The sequence below is a fragment of the Chaetodon trifascialis genome, chromosome 5 (assembly GCF_039877785.1).
Source record: "Chaetodon trifascialis isolate fChaTrf1 chromosome 5, fChaTrf1.hap1, whole genome shotgun sequence".
Taxonomy (NCBI): domain Eukaryota; kingdom Metazoa; phylum Chordata; class Actinopteri; order Chaetodontiformes; family Chaetodontidae; genus Chaetodon; species Chaetodon trifascialis.
In genome coordinates, this window is record NC_092060.1 from 5311743 (window position 1) to 5322500 (window position 10758).

Here is a 10758-nt window from a genome sequence, read left to right on the forward strand (position 1 = left end):
CTCTCTTAGTCCCCCTCTCTTTAACCGCCGCCCCCCCCCCCTTATCTGTCTGAATAAAACTTTATGCTCTGCTTCAGTCTCTCTGTGTTGTCTCAGGGAGAGATCCACCTGCTCAGGTGTAAACATGAACATTTTGTGTCTATTTTCAGGTTTTTGTGGTTTTTGGGATCCAATCAGAATAAGAGAGGGAGTGTCATCATCGTGTGTGGACTAAAAAAAATACTGTCGGCAGGAGGAGGAGGAGGAGGACTACAGGCTGCACTGAAAAGTGAATTAAACGGAGTGAATTAAACTCAACTCACAATACATTCCTCCTTTCAAAATAAAAGCTTGGTAGATATTCAGACACCAGCTCTTTTTTAAAAACATAAAGTTTCATCTTTATTATGTCCAGCTTGAAATCACATACAAACGAAAACACACACACGCACACACAGAGAATCTTATTTCAAAGAGGTCACCTTCAGAGGAGTAAACCTGTTTTCCATCAACCTGAGGAGGAAAATAAAGGTGGATTTTTTACAGACTGAAGTCCATCAGTGCAAAATCTGAGCAGTTATTGATCATTGGTCCAAGACAACTGTTTGACTCAAATGTCAAACATCGAAGTGCGCTGGACATTTCAGAGGACAGCTTCACATTTCCTCACACTCATCTGAACATTTGGCAGCTTTCGGTCTCGATGGCTCAGACTGGCCGTGAGGTGGAGGTGAGACAATCCAGTCTGCTGTGGACAGAAGACCAGTCAAACATTATCTTCCAAACGTAGTTTTAGTCGTGTGTTGCTGTACCTGTGCTGTGGCTCAGAGGAACACCTGGCTCTTTGTACGGTCATGTGACCGTTGTCCACACGGCCATAACGTCACCAAGTAAAGAAAAATGGGCTAAAACATGAAGGATGTTTAATAAAAGTCAAAACGTGACATTGAAGCCTTCAGCATCCTTAGTCCTTCGTCCACGCGTCACGTTTGGTCTGAAAGGAAAGAGGAGAGTCGACAGTGGAGTGAAGCGTGCAGGTCGTCGGGCTCAGGTCACTGAAGCAGGTCGCAGACAGACGAGTCCTCCGTGTCTCTGCATGGAATAACTCCACATCGTCTCGGCGGTGTCCTCAGGCGTCTCTGGGTCTTCCATGCACTCTGAAGCGGTACATGCAGGTGTAGTCCGGGTGGCCCCAGTTGGACAGCACCTGTACCTCGATGATCTGGAAGGCTCGGTCGCTGTCCTCCTGTCCAAAGACAAAATACGTGAAACACACCACGTATGTACAGCGAGGACAGTCACAGAGCAGCTGTTACACACTCTAACCAATCAGAAGGCAGAACTGAGGTGGCTGTCACTGTTGAGCAACTTCTGATCAAATGCAACAGCTGCTGGACTGAGACGTCACCGAGTGGACCGAACCTTGGCTTCTCTGGAGACCTGGTGTCCTCTCGGGACAGGAAACATTTAGACGTGTAAAATCTGGATCTGGATTCTGGTGTGGACGAGCAGAAAACAGTGTCCGCTTTATCCGTCTCACCTCCACATGACCCAAACCACCGACGAAGACACTTTAAACCCCTTATACATGCTCATCAGAGGAAGCAGCAGGCCAAGGCCGTCCTTACTCACAGTGACGGCGTAGGTCTGTAGAGCTTCTCCATCCTCGTCGTAGGTGTAGGTGCCCAGCAGCGTCCCTCTATCCTGACCCTCATCGTCCAGACCCTGAAACAAAGACCGACCATTCAGCCTCTCAAGGACGATGCAGACAGCATCGCTCTGCTGCTGGCTCTCTTACGTAGACGCTGAAGTCTCGGGGGGCGCTGCGTAGCGTCCCGCTGGGCGCCAGCGCTCTGGGGATGTGCTCCAGGGAGAAGGCGGTGGGGAGGATCCTCGTGGAGAGGCGGATCACCAGGAACCCCATGGAACCGCTGAAGGCCCAGCAGTTCCCTGGATGGACGTCCGGCTGCAGGAGGAGTCAGAGACACGGTGGAGCCTAGCAGCAGTGCGGTACTCTCAGTATCGCAGTACTCTCAGTACTCTCAGTGTGATTTCCTCCAACGCATCATCACACATTCATGAGCATACAGAAGGATGAAATCTGATGAAATGCATTCAGATTTTGTCCATAAAATTTAAACTGTTGAACAACAAATTCATTAATTCATTTGATGACCCCTCAGTTTGATGTGGTGACCCTTTGGAGGGGCCCGACCCATACGTTGGCCTAAACTAGCTCACAGTATTTGAAGTATTTAAAGTACCTCCACCAGCAGCAGCTCCATCAGTAACATGATGAAGTCACTGAGAACCAGAGATCAGACACAGGAGACATTTTACTGCACACAGTACTTTTACTGCATGAAGCTGAGAGTACTGCTGTACTTTTACTGCATGAAGCTGAGAGTACTGCTGTACTTTTACTGCACGAAGCTGAGAGTACTGCTGTACTTTTACTGCATGAAGCTGACTGCACTGCTGTACTTTTACTGCATGAAGCTGAGAGTACTCTTTTACTCCATGAAGCTGACTGCACTGCTGTACTTTTACTGCTTGAAGCTGAGAGTACTGCTGTACTTTTACTGCATGAAGCTGAGAGTACTGCTGTACTTTTACTGCATGAAGCTGACCGTACTGCTGTACTTTTACTGCATGAAGCTCACTGCACTGCTGTACTTTTACTGCATGAAGCTGACTGCACTGTTGTACTTTTACTGCATGAAGCTGACTATACTACAGTACTTTTACTGCATGCAGAAAGCACTTCCACCGGTGGAATTAAATGGACGTCATGAACCTGAAAGCTGCAGGTGAAAACTGAAAATGAAATAAAATGAAGTAGCTGGTAAGACATCGGCGTCGTGTGTCTGTTGACAGGTGTGTTACCTGGATTACAACTCGAGGAGACTGAGAGAAATACCAGAGAGGAAGTCCGAACAGACTGAGCAGAGCGGCCTTTGTCTCGTACGTCTTGGAGCAGCGAGTGCTCAGGATGCTGCCCCCTGCAGGACCACCATGGTGTTAGATATTCAAACGGTACAAAGCTGAATGTTCAGACATTTGACAGCCCTAAACAGCCCCAGGAAGTCATAAAGATGATCTGCCGGTTTGTTTCTGACCTCCAGACTCCAGAGCGAAGTCCGGCAGGCCGGTTTGGTCCTGAGAAAACAGGCGCAGAGCATTCTTCACGATCACACGTACGTCCTGGAAGAGACGAGTGATTGGTGAGCCCTAAGGAGCTAAAACAAGAGGCTTTATGACTGAGTCTGACGAGCCTCAGAGTTCACGGCTAGGACAGAAAAATATGAACACATGACGGCACATTTGAAAGAGAACCATCAGTAAACCTGAGGAGGGCTGATGAGGCCTGCATTTATCTACACTACACTATCCAGCCGCCACCCTCTTACCTCCTGGGTCACAGTGGCCCCGGCGGCGCCCGGGTCGGCCTCACTGACCATCTCCTCTGTGCGGCGCTGCTCCAGCTGCAGGCTGATGTTCTGCAGGATGCTGAGCTCCAGCGAGGCCAGCGACGTCTGCAGGTCGGCCCCGCTAACGTACTGCTCCGACAGCCACTGGAGGAGCGACTCCGGGAGGCCGGAGGTGCCTTCGCGGGCCCCGTCTCTCACCGTCAGCTGGTTGCCGTAGACCAGAGTCCGAACCTCCTCATGGACCTGAGCGGACACCTGCTCCGACATCTGCCAGAGGACATGGGGGGAAGATTGACAGTAACAGCAGAGAAAAAGGAAACCTGGGAGCAGCTCAGAGAAAGAATTCAGAATTAAACTCTGACGCTCAGTATGCTCAGCTGTCCTTCTCTATTAGAGCCAAGCTGACAAACAAGAGACGTTCATCTGTCTGTCATCGTTTCATCAGTGTCTGAAAAAGGCGTCACAAATCGACGGGGGACGGAGACAGCAGCTGCACTGTCTGCTGCACACCGAGGGACGGGGACAGCGAGCCAGTCCAGCATCGCTGTCTCCACTCTGTGTTTAAGAAATAATGATGTGAGGGTCGTCTCTCACCGTCTGCTGGATCCTGTCGAGTCGTCGGCAGCCGTCCCGACACCCAGACAGACCCTCCACGTCCTGCTTGATGTCCTCCAGAGCCGCCTCCAACCGTGCCACCTCCGCCAGCAAAGCATCATGGGACTGGCGGTCCACACCAACACTAAAGGAAGTTAGAACACAACTGTGCTCACACTGTGACGGCAGGTACGCGGGTTAAAGTGCTTCTTTTCACACCTGGAGGACGAAGGTTACCTGACAGCAGCTGGAAGTGTTGATGCGGGTGAGACTGCTGCAGCTGCGTCTTGTCTCCCCTGCACCTCCTGAGAACAGAGAACCAAAGCATATGACTGAGAGCAGCTTCAGGAGGTCCAGAGACGGTTGTCTCATGTCCTACATGTCTTTACCTCCGTCTGAGCAGCCAGCGTCTGCAGCCGCAGCTCCAGCTGGTCCAGACGAGACGCCTGCCTCTGCTGCTGCAGCTGATGCTGCTGACAACTCTGCAGACAGGAAGCAAACAGACTCAGCGTTCAGAGCAAAGTGTGCAGAGGATCCACAGCAGGCAGACCTGAGACCTGCTGAGAGGAACATCTGCATTTTTCATGTGTTCAGATTTGACTGATCAGGGTGTTTGAAGTAAACTGTTTTAAAGCGTCTTCAGCTCCATCACAACTCCTTTTAGGGTCCCGACCCCCCAGCTTTTCATTATCTCAGAGCTGAACCTCATGTCCACATCCTGATGTGTCCAGTGTCTGACCTGTTCCCTCTGCTGTCTCTCCACATCCAGTCCTGTCCTGAGCCGGTCCAGCTGCCCGTCCAGCTGCTGGTCCAGCAGGCCGCTCTGAGCAGAGACCACCTGCTGCTGGAGGTCAGTGTACAGCTGGAGCACCTCGCTGTGTCTCTGCTCCGCTTGACGCCCTCTGGCCTCCACCCGCTCCCACAGCGCCGTCAGACTCTGTTCCAGACGGACGAGTCTTGCAGACTCTTGTGCCGCCGCAGACGCTTCCTGTGAAAGTGAGATAAAGGTTATTGAGCGTTTTTCAGGATTTCTATCAACAAACAACAGTTTGTGACCATTAAATGACACAAATTAAACAGTGACAATGAAATAATTCAAAGACAATGAAAGTAGTTTAGATCTGCACAGCTGGTGGTGGAGGAGGGTGGTGTCAGTACCTCCTCTCCTGTCGGGGCTTCAGCCAGTGGAGGTGGAATGTACAGCGGCGCCTCCTTCGACTCCTCCGTGGCGCCCTCTGCTGATTGTCTCTGGGGGGACATGAGGACTGGGGTGTTGGAGAGGGATGTCCTCCACCCTGTGATGCTGAGAGCTGGAAGAACATCAAAAAAGACCCGAGAGATCAACAACAACCTTTAACTCAAAAGCTGGATGAGCAGCCAGGTGTCGGTCTCCACACAACAGACAAGAAACAGGAACCTACTGAAGAGGAGTAACAGCAGAGGGAGGAGAACCAGGAGGAGTCTGAGAGGAAGCCTGCAGGAGGAAACAACAACATGTGTGATTAACAGAGGAGGTGCTTCACCCTTCATCACAGTCTGACACTGAGCAGAATAAACCCTCTGCAAGCTGAGAGGCTTCTTTCATCACAACAGAAAAACAGCAGCTCAAACTTCTCCTTCAGCCTCAATCGTTTTCAGGTTCTCCTTCTTCGACGTTCTTGTTGTTTTCCTCAAACCCAATCATCGTGTCCACAGCTCAGCCCTTCCTGCACTGCGGGACTCGACCTGATGATGGCGGGCTGAAGCTGCAGCAGTCTGAGCAGCACAGTCAGACATTTCCACTCATCAGGTGTGTTTGTCTTCTGTTGCTCAAACTGAGGCTTTAGCCTGAGAAGCTAACGTAGCTTTCACTCCTTTGTGACAGCAAACAGCATGAGGCTGCAGACAAACCGATGGGGTTTACTGCACATTCAGACCTGACCAACAGACACATGAACCACCGAACACACAGTCTGAAGCCACAAGGCCCGACGCACACACACAACATGACAGCGTGTTTAACCAGACATCTTCAGCCTCACGCAACATAGACAAGAAAAAAAAAAACAACTTGCCGAGTCAGAAGGAAGCTGGAGGTCACGTGATGCCATCGACTGTTGAGCCAACTGTACACATCAACTGCAGCCTGACCTACACACACACACACACACACACACACACACACACACACACACACACACACACACACACACACACTTTTTTCTTTAATGTCATTTATGTGGTTTCCAGCATAATTCAGATCCATTTTCACTTGTGAGGCTTTCGTCTGAGGGAGGGGTCTTTGAATGCAGCGCAGCAGAAATTTGGCTACTGAACCATTGTTTCTGAAGAAGATGGAGACAACAGGAACAAGCAAGAGGCAGACCAGGAATAACTACAGAGAGGTCAAAGGTCAGAATCACCTGAGTCACAAACATTTCAAAAGGTCAGAAGAAGAAAGATCCAACAAGGAGCTCCAAACATGCTGCACGTCAGAGAGGAGGAGCGTCACAATCAATCAATCAATCAATCAATCAATCAATCAATCACCAGGCCTTAACCTGCAGAGCGGCCGGCGCTCCGACAAGCTGAACACAGATTTGTGGTCTGAGGCCAAACTGCTGAAGCTGTAGTGAGAGTCAGCTGACCGAGAGCCGAAGCTGAGGAGGCAGAAAACGCAGCTTTTAATGAAAACGTCCCAAATGTTCACTGATGTTCACAAGCTGCAGAGCTGGTTTTACTGTCAGTGACAAACAGTGAGCTTTGACTGAACCTGTGAAGACGGCAGCACTCCACATCAGCCCAAACACAAAGGAAGCCACTGAGGACCACGACCAAGAAGGTGAAGATGAAGGTGAAGGTGAGGTGACAGACTGCATCCCTGAGCGACGCCTCTCCTGACAGCCGTCACCTGTTGGCGTCAGCAGCGCAGGAGTGTGTTTAACTGACAGACGACAAAAAGCAGGAAGTAAAAGCTGCACAAACAGTCTGAAGGTTAACCTGCTCCAACCCCTGAACATGTATGTGTCATGTAAACCTCACACCAGCTGTTTTCATTGCTCGTCTCATATTTAAAGTCAGACAGTTTGAGGCGAGACAGACGAGACCAACTTCAGGCATCCACTGGTTTCTATCCACCTCAGTGAAGCGACAAATACAAATGTTTCTCAACGCTGACTTCCTGCCTATGGCTCTCAGCTCAATGGTTCGTGCTGAAGACGTAAATCTTAAAAAACTCCTGACCAGTTTCATGTTTAAAAGCTTCATTCGTTTCCTCAAACAGCTGCTCGCTGTAGTTTTAAATCAGTCTAAATGAACAAACAAACAAACAAAACAAACAAACAAACAATAGCATCTGTTGGGACGATTTTCAGAGGTGGATGAATCCACATGTGGTGCTGCCGTGTGTGTGTGTGTGTGTGTGTGTGTGTGTGTGTGTGTGTGTGTGTGTGTGTGTGTGTTCATGGCAGTGAAGGAACAGCAGTGAGGCTCACTAATGAGTTTTACCAGCTGTAACACACAAACACTGAACTGTTAACAGTTAGCATTGACTGCGGGTTTGAGCCTGAGCATGAAGACAAAGACAGAATGTGAGCTGATTTTTCATCAATTAAACTGTGTCTGTGTGTGTGTGTGTGTGTGTGTGTGTGTGTGTGTGTGGGTGTGTGTGTGTGTGTGTGTCCTGAACAGCTCACACAGGGATCTGTTGGGATGAAGCTCCTTCTGGTTCGTGGTGGACTCCTTCAGGTTCATGACTCCACAGTGACGGGATCGAGCTGCAACAGAGAGGAACCACAGTCAGGACTCAGACCAGCACCACCTCCTCCACCCAGATTTGCATGTTGCTGGGGGAACAGCCAAAGTGAAGGGGTGCAGCCCATTTGTTTGGGAGGGAAACATAGCAGGTGAGCAGTGAAAGGAAAACAGGAAAACCAGGACAGGATCCATATCGGAGTCAGACTGACAACAATTCATTGACCTGATGGAATCAGAACGTGGATTAAGAAAGACGTCGACTCCCAAACAGCTCATTCACCACCAGATTCAGTCAGTTTCCAGGGTCTGAGGAGGTTCTAGGGGGGTCTGGGTTCATTAGATTAGCTTTAGTTTTCCTTAATGGGGGTCTAGTTGTCACTGAGGAGGTATTAGTGGTTCCTGATGAGGTTCCAGGTCTCCTGTAAGGGGTTCTACTGGGCCTTTGTGTGACTGAGCTCAGGAATGGTGTTTGGGAGTTTTTAGGGAAAGTGAAGGAGGTTCTCTGGGTCTGGGGGCTTGTCTTTGTACTAACCAAGGATGTGATGAAGAATCTATGAAGGAGCACTGAAGGTTCTGGAGGTTCGTGGTGGAACAACAACTTACTGACACACTTAATGATGGGCTGTACTTTCAGCACAGCAGCTCCTGCAGACAGGAAGTAACTGTGATGTGGAAGAAGAAGAAGAAGAAGAAGAAGAAGAAAAAAAAGAAAAAGAGAGAGAGCTGGAGTGACGAAGAGGAAAGGTGTTCCAATAGCATGTGCAGGTAAAGTCCAGGTGGACACCAAGTGACGGCCCCATGAAGAAGACAGAAGAGTCCCTGTAAACATGTTAAACATGCTCTTGCTGAGCAGCAGAACAGATTCCTAGAAGTTTATTTTCACCTCCAGATCTTCACACGAGTGTCTGGGAGGAAAAGAAGTGGATTCAAAACACAGACTTACAGTCAGCACCTCCACGCCTGTTATCAGTCTGTGTGTGGACCTTAGAGGCCAGCCCCTGACACACCTGCCAGGTGAGCGTCACACAGCAGACTGCAGCTCTCCTGACAAACAGCAGACAGGAGTTCAACCACAGCTGCAGCACATCTGCACCTGAATCAAAGAGGAAGTGGTTAACCGACGTAGATTTCTGCAAATATCTGCAGGAAACCAGGAAATAAAACCTTCAGTGAAAGTGAGAAGAGGAGGAAGCCTTCAGCGTCCCAGAGCGAGCTGAGCTCACCTCTGCAGCTGCTGCATGAGCCACTGTTAGCACAGCACAGCACAGCACAGCACAGCACAGCACAGCACAGCACAGCACAGCACAGCACAGCACAGCACAGCACAGCACAGCACAGCACGTGGACTGAACTGTCAACAGGTCCAGTTCGGCTCCACCACACACACACTGATCTGATCTGAGGACAGATCCATCACCTCAACAACATAAAACTCTTTCCTCGTTTCCTGGTTTTGTGAATGAGAGGTGAGGACCAAGCATTAAACTCACCACAGGGGTCTGAGACGATGCTCATGTCCCCTCTGTGTGCTCACCTGTCCGTGTCTTGCGGTTCCGGTCTCTGCAGTAGACTGTGGACGTTTCTGTGTCTCTGGGCTCTGAGGGTCCCGTCAATGAGGAGGAGGAGGAGGTGTATTTAGAGGAGGGGTGGTGTGTGGACTCCTTCCCATCTGCGTGCGGCTCACAGTCGTTACAGTAAACCCTGCTGAGTGTCTGGACCGGGTGTTTGGGACAGAGGCCGTCCGAGCCAATCAGAGTGCGGTCCGCCAGGACGGTGCTCTGCTCCGCGACGATGGTGCTCTCTGTGACAGAGGCGGGAAATCATGTGACCATCCATTCATCACTGAAATGATCGAGCAAGAAAAAACATCAAACGCTGAACAAAGACTGAACTCACCTTTAGGGTCGACATCATGGTCCAAACCTGTAACACCAAGAGGAGGAAGATCATCGTCAGTGTTCAAGTCTTTGGAAACAAGTTTCTGCCCTGAAAGTCTCACATAGCCGATCTCTGGATGCCAGTTAGCTTCATGCAGTGAAAGTACTGTGTGTGCAGTGAAATGTCTCCTGTGTCTGATCTCTGATTCCCTGTGACTTCATCAGTTTGTTCAGACTGAAGCTTCAATGTCAGAGCAGCATGTTACTGATGGAGCTGCTGCAGTTGGAGGTACTTTAAATACTTCGAATACTGTTAAAAAATAAGAGCTGTACCCCAGAAGGTGTCGACCATTGTGGTCTCCTGGACGGAGGAGTCGTCCAGCAGGGAGGAGAGCAGGGAGGCGTCGGAGGCCATGCTGTGGAGGCTGCTGTTCAGCAGCGACTGGGAGGTGTGCTTACGAGGAGTGCTGAGGAGGAGAGACTCTGAGCAGGAGACAGAGAGCTGCTGAGAACGACGAGACTTCAACGACCTGGAGGAGGAGGAGGAGGAGGAGCGGGACAGAGCAAAGGACAGGAAGGAGGAGAAGAAAGATGTTCAACAGGAAGAATGAGAGGAGCAGGAGTAGAAATGAGGAGCTGTGTCTCTAGTGTAGAACAGTAGTAAAGGTGCAGACATGCACCTGATCACACACCTGTTGCCCCTCCAGCTGGTTCCTCCCACACTGAAGGAGGTGCTGCTGTGCGGCAGGCCGCGGTCCAGCAGGCCGTCATCGAGCCGCAGGCTGCACCGGGACATGGTCCCCGTGTTAAAGAACGACACGAACTGCTGCTCCTTCTCTGAGTCGGACGCTGCTGAGGAGTAGCCGGAGCTGAGGGGGAGCAGTAGGAGGAAGATGGGGTTGAGAGGGTGAAGAGGAGAGAAGAAAGGGAGGTTTTGTGTTTAGTGCTAATCAGCATGTCGTGCTGCTAAATGCTAACTCAGCAGTCTGAGTGGAGCTGGTTTGACTCAGTGTAAACAGACACAGACTGAAGTCCATTTTCGTTTTTAAACTAGATCCTCCTTCCATGAGATGAGCCCCCCCCGGTCCAGATCTTAGAATCCACCCAGAGGACCTTGAACAGCAGCAGAAGCCAGTCAGTCT

At 50.3% G+C, this 10758-nt stretch overlaps 1 protein-coding gene across 1 annotated transcript in view; it reads right to left on the reverse strand.

Moving 5' to 3' along the window:
• Window positions 1–362: 362 nt before the first annotated feature.
• LOC139331217 (SUN domain-containing protein 1-like) overlaps window positions 363–10758 on the reverse strand; it is a 12550-nt gene continuing 2154 nt past the window's right edge. Inside the window, exons 2-20 of the mRNA XM_070962598.1 lie at window positions 10309–10485; window positions 9950–10146; window positions 9636–9662; window positions 9274–9540; window positions 8683–8832; window positions 7679–7759; window positions 6059–6134; window positions 5426–5478; window positions 5163–5314; window positions 4744–4992; window positions 4394–4486; window positions 4242–4309; window positions 4005–4149; window positions 3390–3677; window positions 3099–3183; window positions 2866–2981; window positions 1778–1945; window positions 1612–1704; window positions 363–1225 (exon numbers count right to left, since the gene is read on the reverse strand). Of these exons, the coding sequence (XP_070818699.1) occupies window positions 1109–1225; window positions 1612–1704; window positions 1778–1945; window positions 2866–2981; window positions 3099–3183; window positions 3390–3677; window positions 4005–4149; window positions 4242–4309; window positions 4394–4486; window positions 4744–4992; window positions 5163–5314; window positions 5426–5478; window positions 6059–6134; window positions 7679–7759; window positions 8683–8832; window positions 9274–9540; window positions 9636–9662; window positions 9950–10146; window positions 10309–10412 (2529 nt within the window). The 5' untranslated portion in view covers window positions 10413–10485 and the 3' untranslated portion in view covers window positions 363–1108. The remainder of the gene's footprint in view (window positions 1226–1611; window positions 1705–1777; window positions 1946–2865; window positions 2982–3098; window positions 3184–3389; window positions 3678–4004; window positions 4150–4241; window positions 4310–4393; window positions 4487–4743; window positions 4993–5162; window positions 5315–5425; window positions 5479–6058; window positions 6135–7678; window positions 7760–8682; window positions 8833–9273; window positions 9541–9635; window positions 9663–9949; window positions 10147–10308; window positions 10486–10758) is intronic.